Consider the following 22583-nt stretch of genomic DNA (forward strand, 5'->3'; position numbering starts at 1 on the left):
AATATTCTTTACAATGCTCCATGAAGTCGAGAATGAGGATGATGTACCAATATCAGTCTTAAAAGGCACGCTGAGAAGCATTGATAAGAAGGTAGCATACCGACACTTTGCCGGTGACAACACAAGGCAGTCAATGTCAACGCAGGAAGAAGCATATCACAATCTGCAAGTTTTGGAAATGATAACGAATATGTCAACGACTTGGAACAAGCAGCCCTCAATGGGTTTATTATGGTAATCAGAAACGCGAAATAGAACAATTAGCCACTGACTAATCAGTTCTCGCTGCGTCAGATGCTTACTAATATCATGGATATCGTAATTAAAAAACAGCACTAAAAAGGCTTCAGTGCAGAAATATTGTTTTGCTATTTCGAACTGGTTTGTGAATTGTTATGAACTTGAGTTCTACTTTCATGAATAAATAATGGTAATCTAGAATAATATTAAATTTGGGTTTATTTTTTTTTTTAATTATTAAACGAATGCTGATTAAAGTAATATTCTAAGATAAAAAGTAAATATGAAAAGAGAAATGAAAAAAATAAAAAATAGATAAACAAACAAAAAACAGGAAATGAAAAAAATATCAAAAATTAAAAAAAAAAAGTTAAGTAAAAAAGGTTGGAACACCCTGGTAAATGAATAACATTGATTTTAGATTAAGATTCTTTTATAAAAAAAGATTTTAAAAAAAATTGAGAAAAAAAATTATTTCGATATATTGCTCTTTTCACAATTGTTTAGCTTTCTGTGATAATCTTTCTCACCCCGTTTTCGAACTTCGCACTGTCAAACGCTTTGAGACGATAATGAAAACACTATTTTTATTGTTGACTATCGAATTTGCTAACTGTCAGATGCAGGGCCAATCAAAATAAGGTATTTCAAAATAAATATTGTATGAAAAAATAAGATAACCATACTGTTAAGTAACCTTAACGCACTGCGAAATCGTGTTCAAGATTCGACTGTGATAATCATTTATTCAGGGTAAGTCTAAATAGGAGTAAATGTCGCAGTAAAAGGAGTAAAACCCGGAATTAGGTGAAAAAGTAAATTACTCCCTAAAACACGCATATGCCCAGAATAAGGCAATAATAGAGATGTTAATCGAGATTCTGCCTAGAGTTTTTATAATTATTTTAATTTTTATGTCAAATGGTTATTATGCCAAATGGCCCTAAAATCATTATGACTATTTTTCTTTATTATGCCAAATGGTCTTTATGCCATTATGGCTATTCAACTCATTGTGCCAAACGGCATTATGCCATTTGGGGTAGCCCCATGGATAATGCGTAGCTGAAGAAATAAAATATACCCCACTGGTGTTTAGCCTTTTACCCAGCAACACCTATCCCTATCTTCTCGTAGAGCCGACCGGAATACCAACAACCTTAGGGAAGATCGCGTAACTAACTCTGGTGGGAACTACGCTCAACTGGGAAGGGGAAGGTTTGCTCCTCATCGGAGGTGTAGATCTGATCGAGCTTCTGTTCTCCATGTTAGGAGCGGCTGACCATCGCATCGTCCGGGTACCAGCAAGTGACTCTAAACAAAACTGTGCACACAGTTCTCCATCTTGTACCATCGAGAAGGCAGCTCCTTTAATGCGATGTAGGTAGCGCGACCCTGGTAAGGAATTGTATCGAAGATTCTACAGTTACCAAGAAAAGCAAATGTAGAGCAAACGGATGGATTCCACGGCGACAGACCCGGCAACGATTGGAGAGTTAGATCTTGGAATGTTAGAACTTTGAATAAACCCGCACGTATTGGGCTCCTGGCTCGTAAGCTACAGAAAAATTGGCTTGAGCGTGGCAGCAATCCAGGAGATGCGGTGGACCAGAACTGGAGAACGTGAATTTCGAACGGCGGATCCCATCGCAACTACTTCATTCAAGTACCACATTTACTATAGCGGCTGTGACAGAGTAGAACGTGGAGTTGGCTTCATGGTGAGGTCATCGGGAAGCAGATGACTCGTGTTATCAGGTAATCCGGTGGAAGCCGATAAGTCATCGCATTTGCGTGGTGATAATGAAGGGCAAATTCTTCAACTACAGCCTGATTAGCATCTATGCCCCGATAAGGATGCGTTCTATGAGAGCCTTGATAAGACCTATGGAGAGTGCCCAAAACACGATGTAAAGATTATCTTCAAAGATATAAACGCGCAGATCGGAAGATAGAGCTTTCGCCCTGTCATTGGTACGGCAAGCCTTCATTCAGCTATAATGCTCTGCGACTCAGATCACTATTATGTTGTTGCAAAAATTTAGGTGCGATTCTCCAGCGTCACAAATCCACAAAACAACAGAACGATGCGTTTCAATATCCAACGCTTGTCATTTGGAGGAGTTGTTGAACAGTGCCTCCAGAAGCTGGACGAGTGGATAGGAGATGCCACTGAATCTGACGACGTCAACAGATTGTGGGAAAATATCCACGATGCTGTGACTACAACAGCGCAGAAAGTGTTAGGCACTACACAGCGACACCAACACGCTTAAAGTCATTAACGCAATTTTGTGTTTCGTTCACACAAAACGGGCAAAACGGGTTTAGTATAAAATGTTGCGATAATTTTCAATTTACATGAAAAATATAATTGAGGTTAGGTCCGTTTTCCGACCGCTCTCACTGTGTGAAATGAACTCATCGGAAATCGTTAACCGTCAAATACACTAAAATGAGTAACATGGCAGTTACTCACAATATGTTATTCAGGTTAAGGCTACCTTACACCTCAGGAAAATTTTCCGCCGGATTTTGACCCCCATGTATTTTAAATGGGGCCGGATTTTGATTTTCCGGGCCCAAATCCCGAAAACATCGCATATGCAAAAACACATGGGGAAAAATCCGCGGACCAAATTCCCGAGGTGTGAGGCTACCTTAAAGCCCACCTTACACCTCTGGAATTTGATCCGCGGATTTTTTCCCCATGTGTTTTTACATATGCGATGTTTTCGGAATTTGGGCACGGAAAATCAAAATCCCGGCCCCATTTAAAATGCATGGGGACCAAAATCCGGCGGAAAATTTTCCCGAGGTGTAAGGTAGCCTTGACCTGGAATAACACATATTATGAGTAACTGCCATGTTACTCATTTTAGTGTATTTGACGGTTAACGATTTCCGATGAGTTCATTTCACACAGTGAGAGAGCGGTCGGAAAATGGACCTAATCTCAATTATATTTTTTCATGTAAATTGAAAATTATCGCAACATTTTATACTATTTCAGAGGAGTCCCCATTTGTTTCGATATGACCAAACTAAAGTGCGATGTTTATAGTCGCACATTTTAGTTGTATCGTGTCGAAACATTTTAGTTGTAACATATCGTTGCGATGCATGCCGGACGCAACCGCCACCATGGCGATCAAAATAGACTTGACAGTTCGAAGCAAAGTTTATTACACATATTAAAAGAATAAAAGACATTACACAGCGACTGTGCATGTCTTACACATAATTTTCACACAGATTGCTATTTTCTCGTGTCATCGTCGTCATGTGTGAAAATTATTCATGCGATGTGTAATTTACTTTAAGCGTGAATGAAATTGGGGTCTGTTCAAATAGGACGTAGGGCGATGGGGGGTGGGGGGTTGTTTTATTTTTGTTACGATTTGTTACGCAAAATATAGGGGGTGGGAGTCCTTCGAGAAATTGTTACGCGTAACAATGAGAAAAAATATTTAAATTTTTCAAAAAATAGTTATTGTCTTCAAAATAGCATAAAATACATAAAAAATAATAATTTATTGTATCGTGGTTCAAATTCTACCAAAAACAAGATTAAAAAAATATATATTTGTTACGCGTTACGCATGGGGGTGGGGGTAGTTCTAAATTTTGTTAAAGATTGTTACGAGGGGGTGGGGGGTTATTAAAATCAACGTTTTCCGCGTTACGTAATATTTGAACAGACCCTTGTTGGTTTGATGAGGAGGGCCAACGAGTGACGGACGAGAAAAATATTGCTAGGAGTCGAATGCTAGTGGCTCGTACCCGTTGCAATAGAGGGCGATATAGACGAATTTCGCGCCAACCCTTCTATGGGGCTGGCAGCACCATCTCAGAATCGAATGAAACTTGGTGGGCATAAAGATATGGTATTTCTAAACCACTCTGCATACTTAGTTTTTCAAAAATTATCAAGAGTAACATTTGATGAGGGCCTAATTTTTTTTCATTGATTTTTTATAAATCGATGTAACTCTAAAATGACAAGACCTACAAAAAAGTGTTGTATGGCGGACTGTCGTGAAATTCCCAGAAGTTTTTTGGAAGAATATCCAAAAAATAAAATACCGATTTCTACACTGAAAAAAAAATGTTTTAAAAATTAAAATCGATATTACAAAAAAAACTCATCTCAGAAATCGATGAAATTTTTCAACAAATAGGTATTTTAATTATCTAACTTTTCTGGGAATAATGTTCCTGTGACATATTTAAGGAAAAAGTTTTTCTAACAAAACTTTTTCATGTCCATATTGAGTGAAAATTTATCAGCGTGTTTTATGCCTACTGCGCCAATTATAGGTTCAGCAGCCTATCATCAACCAACGACACATATTGGACGTATAAAAATTAGTTTGGGAAGCAATTTAGCATAATCTAACATAATTGTGGACCAACATTTGAAATGGGTTTATGTTTAATTTGACTTTTTGTATCGAAGTAACTTAAAAACAATTACAAAAAAAATAATTACCGTCAACTGGGGGGAAGATGATCATTGAGGTGAAGATGATCATTTGATGTGTCAGTCAAAAGTGCCAAATTTTTTTATGAAACGGTAGTCAACAATATTCTCAGTTCTCAGTTACCTCTAGGTAGAAATCCGAGTTTTTCGATTATAATCATGAAAATGTATTTTGTGGAAGAAAGAGAGAGATAGTCATAAATGACGCTATTTTCGTTTCAAATATTGACTTCGTAGACTTCTTTACGTAGGAAATTCAACATTCATACAAATAACCTAGTGTATTTTGACTACTAGGTCATAATGATTTTAGTAGAGCTGTCTTGATCAACTTCACCCCAAACCAGATTACTCAAAAAATGTGTGATAATTTAATTTATTTTAATAAATGCGAACGCATTTCAGAAAACTAAAGTTGTTGATTATTGCAACGTATAGCAGTACATGTTTTGAAAATATTTGTTTCGATTTAAAATGTAAACACACATTGTTATTGCATGTTTTGTCTTAAAAATGATCATCTTCCCCCCAGTTGACGGTACTTTGAAAACGGGCAATGTTGCCGAAACGAAACTGAAGTGATATTTAATTGTAATAGTGGAAAAGAAGATGTTGTTTTTCAGCAAAGGCTAACCACTGAACGGTGTAATTTAGAAACCGTTATAAAGCCTGTAGATGATTTTGTATCGTATTTTATTCAAAAAATTGATAAACTTATAACTTATGACATTATTGGCAAACAGCAATACACTTGTACTGTTAGATCTCTCTGAAAATTATTCATTCATTATCCACAATTCTGCTCAAGGTTGGAATAATTCCCAGGCAACAATACATCTATTCGAAATTTACTTTAAAAGAAACGGTTAATTAGAGAACGTTAGCTTTATTAATCAGAAGTAATGACTTTTTGAAACAGTCGATCGATTTTACAAAAATTACTTTTGTGTCTGGGTGAGCTGCAGCACATTATAAAAATAAAAGGAACTTTGCAAGTCTGTATAATTTAAATTCAAAACATGGCTTAGAAGCAGAATGGCACTTTTTTACAACATCGCACGGAAAAGGCCCTTGCGAAGCTATTGGTGGCACTCTCAAACGAATGGCAAAACGAGCAACTCTTGCCAAAGATTATGGAAATACTATCAAGACTCCTCGGGAGTTGTACGAATGGGCGAATGGACACGTTTTCAATCAAACAAAAATATCACTATATTACATTTCTGTTATATCACGAATGAGAAATACCGCCATCGGGGGTTACAATGGGTCTGGGGGTGAGAATGGGTCATCGCTCTCACCGCGAGCATGGAGGGCGTAGAGCAAAATCGTTCTAAAAGGTCTCTTATATTTTTGTCTTCTTGTCCTCAGATACATCCATTCTCCAAGCATTCTGAATAGTTGAAACAGTGACCCATTCTCGCCCCCATTTGACCCATTGTCACCCCCGACGACGGTACTCAACAAGAGTTTGGTGAACTTTTCAAAAAAGCAAAAACTATAATTGGCACACAAAAGCTTCATTCTTTTATACCAATTGCTCATAATAAAATCCTGGCTAAAAAAATACTCCAACTCAGATGAAGACCCAAAAGTCTTTGAATTGTTCGACTAAGTTTATAAATTAATGAGTATTCAAGTAGAAATAAGAATTAAATGTAGTAACGAATAAAATTGAAGAAAAAATTAAAAAAAATGCGAAAAAATTATTATTCTTTAAATGTGCGTTTACCGGAAATCCCCCTAATGAAATTACCTACCGAGCTTCATCGTTTGGAATCAAAATGTTTATCTGATAAAAAAAAATAGACGTCCAATTTTTTTTTTTACCAAACAAATTTTAATCTTTACATTCATTAATTTATTTTCTCGATGAACGAAACGCTCTTTTATGTTTCAGACTCCGTAGTTCAGGCAAATTTACAATAGTCCATCAAACATCACAATTTTGTAAATCTGGTCATTTGTGTGTAACATTCATATAAGCAATCTAGGAAAATATAAACGCTTTTCAAATGTTGGTCCACATTAATGTTAGATTATGCTAAATTGCTTCCCAAACAAATTTTTATACTTCCAAAATGTGTCGTTGGTTGATGATAGGCTGCTGAACCTATAATTGGCGCTGTAGGCATAAAACACGCTGATAAATTTTCACTCAATATGGACATGAAAAAGTTTTTGTTAGAAAAACTTTTTTCCTTAAATATGTCACAGGAACATTATTCCCAGAAAAGTTAGATAATTAAAATACCTATCTGCAGAAAAATTTCATCGATTTCTGAGATGAGGTTTTTTGTAATATCGATTTTAATTTTTAAAACTAATTTTTCAGTGTAGAAATCGGTATTTTATTTTTGGATATTTTTCCAAAAACTTCTGGGATTTCGACAGTCCGCCATACAACACTTTTTGTAGGTCTTGTCATTTTAGAGTTACATCGATTTATAAAAATCCATGAAAAAATTAGGCCCTCATCAAATGTTACTCTTGACAATTTTTGAAAACTAAGTATGCAGAGTGGCTTAGAAATACCATATCTTTATGCCCACCAAGTTTCATTCGATTCTGAGATGGTGCTGCCAACCGCTGGTCGAGTTGGCGCGAAATTCGTCTATAGTGTAGCAAGAAACGAATCCACCACAGAAAAAAGGCAGCTCGAAGAGAGTGTGATAGCTGTTGCAGCGCAGGAGAACATGAATAGAAACGATATGCGGAGGTTTTGCGCAACTGTCAATGTCACACGGCATAAGACCACGCCAGTGCCCGCCATGTGCTATGGCCGAGAGGGGAATTTGCTGATAGACAAGATTTTGATGGCAGCCAGGTGGAAGAAGCACTTCGGAGATTTGATGAAAGGTGAAAACAAAATTGGATTAAGAAGCAGGATAGACATAGTCGGCGACGGTCAAGCTGTGGAACCACCAACGCTGGATGTGGTAAAGAAGACTCTAAACGAGTTGAAAAACAGTAAAGCTGCTGGGAAGGACGAGATCCCGGAAGGGAATCTCAAACATGGAAGTGAGCGGCTGCAAAAATCGATCCACTACATTATTCAGAAAATATGGGAGGCTGAAGAACTGCCTACCGGCTGGTTGGATGACCTCATATGCCCAATCTATAAAAAGGGCACAGACTAGAGTGCACCAATTACAGAACGATCTTGATCACCCTTTTGAACACGGCGTTCAAAATTCCTTCGCATATTCTGTTTAACAGACTGATACCGATTTAGGAGTCTTTCGTCGGCGAATCGGATCACTTGTCACATAAAAAAATGGTTCTTTGGTGGCTACTGAATGAGTCCGGAATTCTCAAACCGGACACATAGTCGAAGCCCCTCACAATCTATTTTCCGAATGAATGCTACATGTGCGTTGTACTCATTAACATCGAGTCAGTGTCAGTATTATTTACAGGCATTCTCCATCAGCGAATGCACTGATCTAGTTAAAACCATATTTTCAAAACGACTTATCTGCTTTTGCAAACAAAGATTCAACAAAGTAAATTGAAGTAGTGAAGTTGTGTCAGCTTTTTGCCATGTAGGATGGTCAATACCAGGAAAATAGGCAATTAACTTTGAACTGAACTCGAGTGGCCCCTTCTTAGTCCTAATACTCATTACTTATTACAAAGTTAATGTAACTTATATCTTTCTTCCACAGTCACGCTACTATTCCACCAAGTTCGCTCCGCCCAAAAAGGAATCCAAGGACAAGAAGCTGTCAGCCAACATCCAAAAGTTTCTTGCAAAAAAGGAGGAGGAAGAACGCCAAAAGGCGCAGGAAGAGAAGCGCAAACGCGATGAGTTGATGGCCAAGCGAGATCCCAAGGCGAAGAAAAAGATCGAAAAGATGCTGAAGGTGATCAAATCGGCCAACAAATCCGTGCTGGACGATGCCATCGATCAGAATGATACCGCGTTGACGCTGCAAGGACCGGAGCAACCGGACGAAGATGACTACGGCTACACGTCGAACGTCGCGTCGCAACTCTATCAGCAACTGATGGACAAATACAAGAACACACCGGAGGAGAAAAAATTCAAGGACGGTTCCAAACGAGTTATGAGCAAGGAAGACATGGAACGTGCGAAAGCTCGTGTGAAAGATGCACTAAACCGGGTCGAAGAGGAAGAGAATGCTCCTAGAACTCGGAAGCGAAAAGACGGTGGAGAAGGAACCACTCGGGACGAGGAAGGTGCTAGTGGAAGTAGTAGCAAAAAACTGGTCGGTCCGGACAGGTACGACCCGGAAGAAGAGCGACGGAAAGAAGTAGAAGCCAAGGCCAAGGAGGAAGCTGCAAAGAAAAAGGCACGAAGACCTGCTGGGCCAGCTCCTCCGGATTTTGCAACACTCCTCAAATTGGCCGAGCAAAAACAACTGGAACCAGTCAAAGTAGAAGCCCCGGTAGTTGAAAAGAAGAAAGAACCAGAACGACTCATGACGAAAAAGGAGAAAAAAGAATATGAGGAACGACAAGCTTATCTAGAGCAAAAGAAAATCCGAGACCGAATTCGAAATGACGCTCGCCTTTCGGAGAAGGAACGACAGATCAAATTAGCACAATACGATGCAATAAAAGCCGGAAAAGTCCCGCCAACAGCCGGCGCCAACAAATCCGGAGCATCCAGTACAAATGTGATGGCACCTAACGGACGCATCCCAAAACTAAATTCATCAGGATCGGATAGACCAGCATCATCGACAACATCTTTGAAGCCATCATCAACGACGGTTTCTTCGAAGCCATCGACTTCCTCCAGTTCCAGTTCGAAACCATCTTCCTCTCGACCCGACGATAGAAGGGCGTCCCTGCAAAAACCATCTTTAGATTCAGTTGCCGCGAAGAGTAAATTAGAAGCGGCCCTAACGGCATCCAAACGGTCTCCCACTTCACAATCATCCTTCAAGGACTCTTCTAACATTAGAAAACCCACTCCGTCATCTCAACAAAATGGTTCTGCAAAAATCTCATCCGCATCAAAACCCCCGCAATCATCAAAACCCGCAACTTCGTCCACGAACAACGGACAAAAAACTCGACCATTCCCACCGGCGGACGTTCCGCAGAAGACCCGCCAATTCCCACCGCCGGATGTGCAAAAACCACGTCAGTTCCCACCGGCGGACGTTCAGAAGACTCGCCAGTTCCCTCCTCCGGATGTGACGCGGAAGCGACCACTGGATGCCCGTGGCAAGCCTTCTTCGTCGTCGTCATCGGCCCCGTTCAAGAAACGGCGACCCGTCATCGAGGACAGCGACAGCGAGTACGACTCGGAGATGGACGATTTCATCGACGACGGCGACGAGGAGATGGACTACTCGTCGCAGATCAAGGCCATCTTCGGGTACGACAAATCCCGCTACCGGGACGAGGACTATGACGACCGGCAGATGGAGAGCAGCTTCGCCCAGCAGATGCGCGAGGAGTTCATCAGTAAGAAGATCGGCCTGATGGAGGATCTGGAGGATATGCGGATGGAGGAGGAGGAGAAGCGGCAGAAAGCGCTGAAGAAGAAACAGGCCGCAAAGCGGAAATGATAGACGGGGAAATTGTGTATTTTGGGCGTACGGAGCAATTGTTGTTCAATGATTTGATTTTGATCAATTTTTATCTTTATGGAAATATTTATTTATTTTTTACTATTGATTTATTAATTATTGTTTGTGCTTTAACACGCTAATTATGTTGTATGCAGTAGAACAAAGATTTAGAGCTTCAGTTTATTGCAGCGTACTGGTTCGGTACTCAGTAGGTTACTGTTTTACAACTAACATTTTGAATCGGCACCCGAATGCGGCGCAGAACAATTTTGTTACAAATTGTAAAAACCCATGTTGCATAGCTATTGTGGCAATCTAATCTCCTCCTTATGAGAGAAATACAAAATTAAAGTATACACGAAATTCTATTCGATATATAAATAAGGTATGTAGCAAAAATACATGAAGAATTTAAATTCAGTTGAATATTGAGAAATCCTTTTGCTTGTCAAAAACTGTATAAGTATGTAAGTATAATGCTGTCCAAAACGATCCTATGCTGTAGCCAAAATATATAGTTGGGCGCCATTGAACCCTAGGTTGCGGACAGTTTTGATGAGTTCCACGTTGGGCGCCATTGTACAGAATATTTGGTTGGGCGCCATGTTACAATATTTTACATCTTTATCTTTATTGTTGTTGCATCAACAGGCTACATTTATCCCCAACGATGTACAACAGTATTTGAAAAAAGGTGTACATAAAAAGATGTTGTCAAGAGATAATACAAAGTAGGTATAAAACATTGAAGCAAGCATGCTCAAGAAAGCAAGAAATGTTCCCCGAATTTCCAATCAATTCTCACCAGACTTCCATAGTGATGCTCACTTTCATAGCAATCTCCAGTTCACATTGATCTACCAACGTTTCCTACACTGCGGTAATAATAAATTACCTTAATGATTACGAAAACATATTTTAGGATCACTTGAAAACGAACTTTTGATAGGAGGTCCGGAAATCCGTTATAAGTACATCAATCAACTCAGCTCGACATTGATTGGTTTATGGCCTAATTTATTGCTTAGTTGCTTGATTGCTTTATTACTTGGTTGGTTGCTTGATTGATTGATTCGTAGCTTGCCTGAATGTTAGAATGGTGGGTTGCTTGATTCGTTGACTGGTTGGTTGGTTGCTTGCTTGATTCGTTAGTTGGTTCACTCAGAAATATAACAAATCCACGCTAGTATCTAAACAAATCTCTTCTTATATTTATAAAAGTTATACTTAGCGTTGTTTAAAAAGTAATCTACTCAAGATTACAATTTAATCTTGGCGAATTTTGCGAAAATATTTCCCCAGTGTATTGGCTGCTCAGAAAATTACCGAAGTCACATTTCTTGCCATTTACGCTTCATTTTTGATCCCGAATTTGTTCTGACAGATCAACAGAATTTTCTAGAGAAACGGTGATATAGAAGCGAAAATTGAAGGTTGGTAATTTGAACTAATATTACGATAATTATCTCTTATTGAATTTGATTTTAGTACCGAATATCGTTCCGATCGCATTCTATGGCTCTGAATCGGCTAGAAGAATTCTAGTATTTCAAAGACGGAACATCGCGCTTACCTTAGGCAAAAGGGTTACAGCACCGCGATCGGCCCAAAGGACGAGGGTCCGTGGTTAAAAGGTGGAAATCCGCATTCTCGAAGACGAATCGAATCGCAAGGCAAAAATGCCTATCTGTGGGTATTTTAGTATCGAGATCTCGATCGTGATGCAGAACCATACATTGCTCGCTCTTGGTGTCGCAAGTTGGTGTCGATCCGAAAAATTAAATATGTTCTTAGTTAAGGTACGACAGCTGGTGGTAGCCTATGCAATGTGGTTGTCACCCAGACGTAATCGGTGAAACGCTACTCCAAAGAGTTTTATCACGATGATCCCGTTGAACGAAATCACGAACCGTATGGATAATTATGTGAGCAAAGGTCGAGCAGTAACAACTCTGTAGTGCCCAAACTACGACCGTCAAATAGAACCGGCGTTGTGTCGAAATATGCCTCGCTCGGTAACTTTAACCAATGACGTAGTGGATCCCAGTAGAACATTTGGGAGTGCCGGACAAAATGGAGTTTGTAGATTAGGTGAGTTCATTTTAAAATCTATCAATATCTATCTATCAACCTTTTTTTATTACAGAAAATTGGAACGCTTTTCTATCGATATTATCAGTTGAAGAATTAATGCGAGCTGAAAACTCAACATCGTCTACAGCAACACACCACTCTCGAGAACCCCAGCTGGAACCCCGACGGATTAGACTTTATGGACATTAAATGTAATTTTCAAAAATTAGAATGTCATTGTGCTACCAGAAAAACGCTTTAGATTCTTTGTTGCTTATTATTACCTCAATTGCTTTTGTTATGCTGGTTGCTTGAATGATTGATTGATTGGTTGATTTGTTAGTTGATGAAATAGTTAATTGCTTGATAAGTTAGTTGGTTGATTAGTAGCTTGCAGGGATTGCAGAAGTCGCTCTCAATAGATAAAGAACGACGATAGAAGAGAGGCAAACATTTCTTCGCATCATAACAAGCCATGAAAACAAAACTATCGCACTTGTAAGTATACAAGTTGGAAAAATCTGATTCGGATATGCGGCCCCACCTAGGGAGTTTGATAAAACAGATAAAACACTTTGTTCTCGCTCATTTTATGTTGGTGACCAAATTTTTTCTCACTGCTGTGTAAAACAAGTTGAAATGCATCATCAGAACCAGTGCCCTCCGCAATTGGGGCTTATTGAAAGAGATTTAGGGAGTGAGTGCTAGTAATGAACCCCCTGAACAAAAACCGAGAGTTGACGCTTGAATATACAATTTCCTGCAAACTTCCATAGGATAAAGTTGCTTCATTTATCAGGGTAGTAATTCCATACAATTGTTTTGCACGTGGATACTGAAATTTAGTTATATTAACCAATTTATGAATGTAAACGCGCTAGAGGGTCCATTACTAGCACAGAAGGGGGGTCCATAATAGGCAACAGGAACATGTGGAAATGGAACATGTAAATCAAATGGGGGACCATAATACGTATGTAAACAAACTCGATGTTGCGTATTATGGACCCGGGATGGCCATAATAGGCAACCTGGCTATATAATTTTAAAATACATGTTTTAGTAGTAAAAATGAATGTTTTACCATGTGTTACATATGTACGAAACGCGATGCTGATACCTGTTGCTTGACATCTAGTGCTGCAGAATGGCAATTTGTCATGAGTCTTACTCTAGCGAAGCGATTGAAGTAAGTTTCCGTCGTTAAGGGGTCCATTACTAGCACTCACTCCCTATCATGGGTTGTAGCCCCCCGAATCAGTTCTTTATCGTAACAGCTACCGATACTTTTTTTAATGTTACCTATCGAGTCCCACAGACATGATAAGTGAGACCCACATGGCATGAGAAGGGTGGGCACACAAGTCAGACCCACACGGCATGATAGAGGTGCAACAGAGCATGTAGGGTGTGTTAGAGGGTGCGATAGAGTGAGCACCCAAGTAAGACTCGCATGGGACGGGTGCCTGTGTGAGCGAGAATGAGCGAGTACGTTAAGTACTGCCATCCCCCAGAAGTAGTACTGGGAGGTAGTTCCTGGGGGAAACGATGGCGGAGCCCAAGGGAGTTTAGTCGGTATTACCGGTACGGTCGAGTTCGACTCTCCAGCACACTTCCGTGTGATAGTTTGGCAACTACAATGCACGTGTGCTGGATTAGTGTGTAAATGCATTCTACCTTGTGAAAAAAAGACATGATAAGTAAGAGATTTTCTCATTCTCCTTTCTTTGGGTTCAAACCCTGGTAGCTTGTTTGATTGATTGATTCGTTAGTTGCTTCATTGATTGAAAGTAGGCTTGAATGATTGTTTGCTTGATTGGTTAGTTGGTTACTTGTAGGGATCCTATATTGAGCGTCCACAAATTACGTAACGCTTTGAGGGGGGAGGGGGTTGGCCAAAGTGTGACGATCCATACAAAATTTTCAGACGTTTCATACAAAAGTGTAACATAGGGAGGGGGTTGAAAATGCCCAATTTTTGCGTTACGTAATTAATGGATCTTCCCTAATGAGAGATATGCAAATACTTTTCCAGATGATTTAGCAACGCTGTTACTTTTGTTAGCAAACGCTTCCAGCACTTGCCGCAGCGCAAAATGTTGAAGCTTGTGTATGACTTTGCATTTGATAACAATTTGGAATATGTTTGTCTGTCTACTAACAGTGTTTAAATAAGCATTATCACTAAAAAAAGTGGAATACAAATAGGTGAAACACGATACATAAACTAGATTACTTCTACTCGCGAAAGTAAAACAAATTGTTTATTCGATGAAACTTTTCTTAAAATCTATCTCAATACCTCTCAACCTCGTCTCAATCTGCAACAATAACAACGTTCATTTGGCTCACGTTTTGACAGTTCTCAATGCTCGATTGGCTTACAATGGCCGCTTTCGCATATCTCTCATTATAGGATCCCTAGTTACTTGATTCGTTGGTTATGTGGTTGATTGGTGGGTTGCCTAATTGGTTAATTGGTTGGTTAGTTGCTTGATTTATTGGTTGGTTGATTGGTAGCTTGTTTGAATGGTTCAATGATTGGTTGGTAGGTTGATTGGTAAGTTGCTTGATAGGATGGTTGTTTAAAAGGATGGTGTTGGGATAATGGACATCCCTAACTACAATTACGAACACTATCGCTGAGCTCACTGGTGGCAGTTGTATCTGTCATCCGTCGATGCTAGAATAGCCGAGTAGGATAATCGTTTTGTATGTGTGTGTATACCTTTTTGTTGTTATGATTGTACCATGAATCGGAGAAGTTATTTTTAAAATATAGTTTTAATTCGTTTAATGTTACGTCGCGTGTTTTAATCGTCATACGAGAAATGTACTCGGTCACAACCATCCGCGAACGTAAAAGTGGCGACGAGTAGTTAAGGAAATAGTGAGAATCAGTGAGAAGAGTGTCTCCAACAAGGAAGAGGAGAAGAATGGACGAACACAATACGCCTCCTGGGGCTGATCGTTCGCATCCACCATCAATTGCGACGAACGGAATGCAGCATACAGCAGTTCCCAACCCATCAGTGTTCGTGCCACAGCAGCAGCAACAGACGAATCCGATTCTTCGCCCGCCGATGCTTCCAGTAGCTGGACAGCCACAATTTCAGCAGTATCCACATGCAGCAAATCAACAACAACAGCAGCATCAAAATACATCATCCAACGAGTTCGTTGGGCAATGTTTCCAGTTCTTCCAGCAGCTCCAACAACAACAACAAGCCTTCTTCCAAACGATGCTGTCGTCAATGCACCAACAACCAACGCAGAATCCGGAGCAAATATTGGACTCTCTCGCAAGCAACATCCAAGAGTTCCGCTACGAGCCAGATGCAAATGTTACCTTTGCAGGTTGGTTCGTTCGATACGAGGATTTGTTTGCCAAGGATGCAGTTCGTCTTGATGATGAGGCGAAAGTGCGTCTTCTCCTCCGTAAAGTAGGTCCAATGGAACACGAACGGTATACTAGCTACATTCTCCCAAAGCTTCCGAAGGATGTTAGCTTTACCGAAACCGTAAGTAAGCTAAAAAGTTTGTTTGGCACATCTGAATCTGTCCTAAGTCGGCGCTATCGCTGTTTACAAGTTGCCAAGCAAGCTACAGAGGATTTCAAGACCTATGCATGCAGAGTGAACAAACTATGTGTGGAATTTGAACTTGGGAAGCTAACTGAAGATCAGTTCAAGTGCCTAGTGTTCGTATGCGGACTAAAAGCAGAAAGCGATGCTGAGGTTCGAACGCGTTTGCTAAGCAGAATCGAAGAAAGGGCCGATATCAGTTTGGAGCAAATATCGGATGAGTGCCAACGGCTCCTTAGCATCAAGCACGATACGGCGATGATTGAGGCAAGGCCTAATTCGACATCAGTTCAAGCAATCAAAAGCAAGAAATTTGACGGGAAGCGTGCATCCCGATATGAGAGGCGTTCTCCGGTTCCCCTATCAAACCGGGCTACTGGTACCGGACCTGGTTCGCCGTGTTGGAACTGCGGTGCTATGCATTACTCCAAAGATTGTCCTTTCAAGAAGCATCAATGCCGAGACTGCAAGCAAATTGGACACAAGGACGGATACTGTTCCAGCGCAAGGAAGGCGAGAAGTCCACGAAGTCAAAACAAGCGTTTTTCATCGCACCGAATGGAAACAAAAAGTATCGTCGTAAAAAGTGTGGTGAAGAATGTAAAGAAGAGAAGAAGATTTGTGCAAGTGCTAGCGAATGATCGGCAAATAAGCTTACAGCTAGATACAGCGTCGGATATAAGCATCATCTGCGAGAGAACCTGGCGGAAAATCGGGCGACCTGCGTCAAATCCAACAACCGTCCAAGCGTCCACTGCATCCGGAAAGCCGCTCAAGTTAATGTTTGAATGTTCCTGTGAGGTTTCGGTTAACGGGATGAAGCGTCAGGCTCGTTTCTACGTGGTAAAGCAACAGCTCAACTTGCTTGGGCTGGATTTAATCGATCAATTCAATTTCTGGTCGGTACCCATGAATCGTTTTTGCAACCATGTCACTAGTTCGACATCAGCGATCAGCACTCTCAAGCAGGCCTACCCGACGGTGTTCAGTGATGCTCCTGGGCTGTGTACTAAGGCGAATGTGCAACTTACGCTGAAAGAAGGAGCACAACCCATTTTCCGACCTAAGCGTCCTGTCGCGTACGCAATGCACAAGACCGTAGATGAAGAGTTGGATCGTTTGGAAAACGCTGGGATCATAACACCAGTGAAGTATTCAGAGTGGGCCGCTCCAATAGTCGTCGTGAGGAAAGCAAGCGGAGCGGTAAGGATTTGCGGAGATTACTCAACAGGTTTGAACGACGCTCTACAGCCGCATCAATACCCGCTTCCACTGCCACAGGACATCTTCGCAAAACTGTCAAACTGCAAAGTTTTCAGTCAAATCGACCTTTCTGACGCATTTTTGCAGGTTGAAGTGCAAGAAGAATCCCGGGATATGCTAACTATCAACACACATCGGGGACTCTACCGCTACAACAGGCTTCCGCCGGGAGTAAAAACAGCACCTGGAGCTTTTCAGCAGCTGGTGGATACCATGTTAGCTGGATTAGAATGTACGTCAGGTTACCTAGACGACGTGCTAATTGGCGGTGTGGATGAGGAACACCATCAGCGGAACCTCGAAAACGTTCTTCGTCGACTTCAAGAGTACGGGTTCACAATCAAAGCGGAGAAATGTTCGTTTGGCCAGCAACAAATCAAATACGTTGGTCACATGATCGATGAGCGTGGTCTACGACCGGATCCGGCCAAAATCGAAGCGATCCGCAACATGCCAGCCCCAACCAATGTTTCAGAGGTACGCTCATTCTTAGGAGCGATAAACTATTACGGCAAATTCGTCCCAAGTATGCGTATGCTAAGGTATCCACTAGATGAGCTCCTCAAGAACGGACGGCATTTCGTATGGTCGTCTGAATGCCAAAAAGCTTTCGAAAACTTCAAGAAGATCCTGTCATCCGATTTGCTACTAACACACTACAATCCGGCACTTGACATCATTGTGTCGGCAGATGCGTCATCCATCGGAATCGGGGCCACGTTAAGTCACAAGTTCCCAGACGGATCAATCAAAGTTGTACAGCATGCTTCTAGAGCATTGACCCCAGCAGAGCAAGCTTATAGCCAACCAGATCGCGAAGGACTCGCGATTATTTTCGCCGTTACCAAATTTCACAAAATGGTTTTTGGCAGAAAGTTCACGTTACAGACCGATCACGCTCCATTACTTCGTATCTTCGGATCAAAAAAAGGAATCCCCGTCTACACCGCTAATCGGCTACAACGTTGGGCGCTACAGTTGCTGATGTACGACTTCAAGATCGTCTACGTCAACACGGATAAATTCGGCAACGCAGATGTCCTATCCCGACTGATACAGCATCATGTCAAGCCTGAAGAGGATTTCGTGGTTGCTAGCATCGTTCTGGAGAAGGATATCAAAGCCTTAGCCACAAGCTCAGTCAATGCTCTACCACTCAACTTCAAAATGGTTCAAGAAGAAACACGTTCAGATCATGAGCTGGGGAAGCTCTTCCGCTTCATCCAAGATGGTTGGCCAAAATCAAAGTCCAGTGTCAAAGGCGAAGATGCTAAACGTTTCTACGATCGTCGGGATTCTCTATCAACTGTACAAGGCTGCATAATGTTCGGCGAACGTCTGGTGATTCCGTCGAATTTCCGAAAGCGCTGTTTACATCATTTGCACCGAGGTCACCCAGGAATGCAGCGGATGAAGGCGATTGCTCGTAGCTATGTTTACTGGCCGTCGTTAGATGAAGACATCGTAGCTCATGTTAATTCCTGTCATCATTGTGCAGCAGTTGCTAAAAGCCCAGCCAAGTCCGAGCCGCTATCATGGCCAAAATCAACGTATCCATGGCAACGTGTACACGTGGACTACGCCGGTCCAATCGAAGGAGAATACTTCTTGTTAAGCGTCGACGCCCACTCCAAGTGGGTTGAAATAGTGAAAACCAAGTCAACCACTACTTCAACCACGATCGGCATTCTTCGCAGCCTTTTTGCCCGCTTTGGTATGCCGGAAACATTAGTTAGCGACAATGGTCCACAGTTCGCTAGCGCAGATTTCAGACGGTATTGTTTGGAAAACGGTGTACAACACATCACCACAGCACCGTATCATCCACAGTCAAATGGACAAGCAGAGAGGTTTGTGGACACCTTCAAAAGATCCGTGAAGAAAATCCGAGAGGGGAAAGGAACAATACAGGAAGCGTTAGACGTTTTCTTGTTGACCTATCGCACTACGCCAAATCCAGCAACACCAGAAGGCAAATCACCATCGGAAGCAATGTTTGGACGCAAAATTCGCACGAGCTTAGACTTGCTTCGTCCGACAACCATTCCAACAGTAGTGTGCAGTGAAGAAACAAAGACTAGGCGGAAACCATTCAAGAAAGGCGATTTAGTATATGCTAAGATCTACTCAAGTAACCAGTGGAGATGGGCGTCCGGAGTTGTTTTGGAACCAATTGGACGTGTTATGTTCAACGTGTGGGTGGAAGATAAGCGTATGGTTCATGCACATCTAAACCAGCTTCGAACTCGTTCCAACTGTAATAACTCCTCAACGAAGCCTGGTAAGCGTGATGTTAATTTGCCTTTGGATATTCTGCTCAGCGCCTGGAATTTGTCAAAACCAAACCCGGTGACAACACCTCCGCTACCATCATTGTCCAAGTCGAACGCAACATCTATATCGTCATCGACAATGCCTGGATTTTCGTCCGAACATTCAACGCCGTTGCAACCTACATCAGTATCAGAGCCTGCACAAGTGTGGGTGTCACCAGAAGCGTCTTCGTCCAAGCCTACATCATCCTCCATGCCAAGCTCTGTAACGTCGTCGTCAGCAGAGTTCCTATCAGCCAATGAACAAACTACAGCTGCCCAGGTACCTCGTCGCTCTTCCCGTGCTAGAAGACCGCCGGTACGGTTTGATCCCTATCAGCTGTATTGAAGGGGGAGATGTTGGGATAATGGACATCCCTAACTACAATTACGAACACTATCGCTGAGCTCACTGGTGGCAGTTGTATCTGTCATCCGTCGATGCTAGAATAGCCGAGTAGGATAATCGTTTTGTATGTGTGTGTATACCTTTTGTTGTTATGATTGTACCATGAATCGGAGAAGTTATTTTTAAAATATAGTTTTAATTCGTTTAATGTTACGTCGCGTGTTTTAATCGTCATACGAGAAATGTACTCGGTCACTACCATCCGCGAACGTAAAAGATGGTAGCCTAATTTAGTTTATTGGTAGCTTGCTTGAATGGTTGATGATTGTTCTGTTGATTGCTTGACTGTTTTTTTTTGTTGGTTGCTTGGGTTGCTTGGGTTGCTTGATTGATTGATTGGTTGGTTGTCTAATTGATTTATTGCTTGGTTGGTTGGTAGCTTGCTTGAATGGTTGAATGATTGGGTGGTTGCTTGCTTGATTTGTTAGTTGGTTGAATTGTTAATTGGTAGCTCGCATGAATGGTTGATTGCCTTATTGGTTGGTTAGTAGCTTGCTTGGATGGCTGATTGATTGCTTGATTGGTTGGTCGGCTGGTTAGTTGATTAGTAGTTTTGTTAGTTGCTTGAATGGTGGATTGGTTGGTAACTTGATTGGTTGATTACAGAGGCATCGCGTGGTCAATTCTTCAACCTGTGCACCGAGCGGAGTATTTCGGTTTTCAGTTGTTTGATGTAGCTGTCAATAATGTTTTTTATTTATTTATTTATCATCAGACTAAGGCCGGAGTGGCCTGTGCTGCACATAAAAGACTTCTCCATTCAGCTCGGTTCATGGCTGCACTTCGCCAACCACGCAGTCTGCGGAGGGTCCGCAAGTCGTCCTCCACCTGATCGATCCACCTTGCCCGCTGTGCACCTCGCCTTCTTGTTCCCGTCGGATCGTTGTCGAGAACCATTTTCACCGGATTACTGTCCGACATTCTGGCTACGTGCCCGGCCCACCGCAGTCTTCCGATTTTCGCGGTGTGAACGATGGATGGTTCTCCCAACAGCTGATGCAACTCGTGGTTCATTCGCCTCCTCCACGTACCGTCCGCCATCTGCAACCCACCATAGATGGTACGCAACACTTTCCTCTCGAAAACTCCCAGTGCGCGTTGGTCCTCCACGAGCATCGTCCAGGTCTCGTGTCCGTAGAGAACTACCGGTCTTATAAGCGTTTTGTAGATAGTCAGTTTGGTACGGCGGCGAACTCTATTCGATCGAAGCGTCTTGCGGAGTCCAAAGTACGTACGATTTCCAGCCACTATGCGTCTCCGAATTTCTCTGCTGGTATCGTTATCGGCGGTCACCAGTGAGCCCAAGTACACGAATTCTTCAACCACCTCGATTTCGTCACCACCGATAGAAACTCGTGGTGGGTGGCTCACATTGACTTCTCTTGAGCCTCTTCCTATCATGTACTTCGTCTTCGACGTGTTGATGACTAGTCCAATCCGTTTAGCTTCGCTTTTCAGTCTGATGTAGGCTTCCTCCATCCTCTCAAAGTTACGTGCCATGATATCAATGTCGTCGGCGAAACCAAATAACTGGACGGACTTCGTGAAAATCGTACCACTCGTGTCAATCCCTGCCCTTCGTATTACTCCTCCAAAGCGATGTTGAATAGCAGACACGAAAGACCATCACCTTGCCGTAACCCTCTACGGGTTTCGAAGGGACTCGAGAATGCCCTGAAACTCGAACTACGCACATCACCCGATCCATCGTCGCCTTGATCAACCGTATCAGTTTATCCGGAAATCCGTTTTCGTGCATTAGCTGCCATAGCTGGTCCCGATCGATTGTATCATATGCGGCTTTGAAGTCGTTAAATAGATGATGTGTGGGCACGTTGTATTCGCGGCATTTCTGCAATACCTGACGTATGGCGAACACCTGGTCTGTGGTAGAGCGTTCACCCATAAATCCCGCCTGGTACTGCCCCACGAACTCTCTTGCAATTGGTGTTAGTCGACGGCATAAAATTTGGGAGAGTACCTTGTAGGCGGCGTTCAGCAATGTGATTGCGCGGTAGTTGCTACAATCCAGCTTATCGCCCTTTTGTAGATGGGACACACGACACCTTCCATCCACTCCTGCGGCAGAACCTCATCCTCCCAAACCTTGGTAATCACCCAATGCAGCGCTCTAGCCAGTGCTTCACCACCGTGTTTAAACAGCTCTCCTGGTAGTTGGTCAACTCCAGAGGCTTTGTTGTTTTCAGCCGGCCGATCTCCTCCTGGATTTCCTGGAGATTCGGAGCCGGAAGTCGCGTGTCCTGCGCGCGTGCTCCTAGGTTCATTACCATACCGCCACCGTTGTCTGCCATATCGCCATTCAGGTGCTCTTCGTAGTGCTGCTGCCACCTTTGGATCACCTCACGCTCGTTCGTAAGAAGGTTCCCGTTTATGTCCTTACACATATCGGGCTGTGGCACGTGGCCCTTACGTGAACGGTTCAACTTCTCATAGAACTTTCGTGCGTTATTAGCGCGGTACAGTTCCTCCGTCTCTTCACGGTCTCGATCTTCCTGCTGGCGCTTTTTCCTCCGGAAAATCGAGTTTTGTCTGTTCCGCGCCCGTTTGTATCGTGCCTCGTTCGCCCTCGTGCGGTGTTGCAGCAATCTCGCCCATGCTGCATTCTTCTCCTCAACTAACTGCTCACATTCGCCGTCATACCAATCGTTT

General features: G+C 42.2%; 2 protein-coding genes across 3 annotated transcripts in view; both read left to right on the top strand.

Moving 5' to 3' along the window:
• The window catches only part of LOC134206988 (protein SPT2 homolog), a 29509-nt gene extending 18827 nt beyond the window's left edge, over positions 1-10682 (top strand). For both annotated transcript variants that reach the window (XM_062682730.1, XM_062682731.1), the window contains exon 2: positions 8392-10682. In XM_062682730.1, the coding sequence (XP_062538714.1) occupies positions 8392-10269 (1878 nt within the window). In that variant the 3' untranslated portion in view covers positions 10270-10682. The remainder of the gene's footprint in view (positions 1-8391) is intronic.
• Positions 10683-14957: 4275 nt separating this feature from the next.
• LOC134207254 (uncharacterized protein K02A2.6-like) lies at positions 14958-19853 on the top strand. The gene has a single exon (XM_062682974.1). The coding sequence runs from the start codon at positions 15282-15284 to the stop codon at positions 19851-19853; it is 4572 nt and encodes a 1523-aa protein (XP_062538958.1). The 5' UTR covers positions 14958-15281.
• The last annotated feature ends 2730 nt before the right edge of the window (positions 19854-22583 follow it).

This window comes from Armigeres subalbatus, chromosome 1 (assembly GCF_024139115.2).
Source record: "Armigeres subalbatus isolate Guangzhou_Male chromosome 1, GZ_Asu_2, whole genome shotgun sequence".
Taxonomy (NCBI): Eukaryota; Metazoa; Arthropoda; class Insecta; order Diptera; family Culicidae; genus Armigeres; species Armigeres subalbatus.

Excerpts from the sequence above, each read along its gene's own strand:
- LOC134207254 (XM_062682974.1), top strand. The coding sequence starts at position 15,282 with ATGGACGAACACAATACGCCTCCTGGGGCTGATCGTTCGCATCCACCA.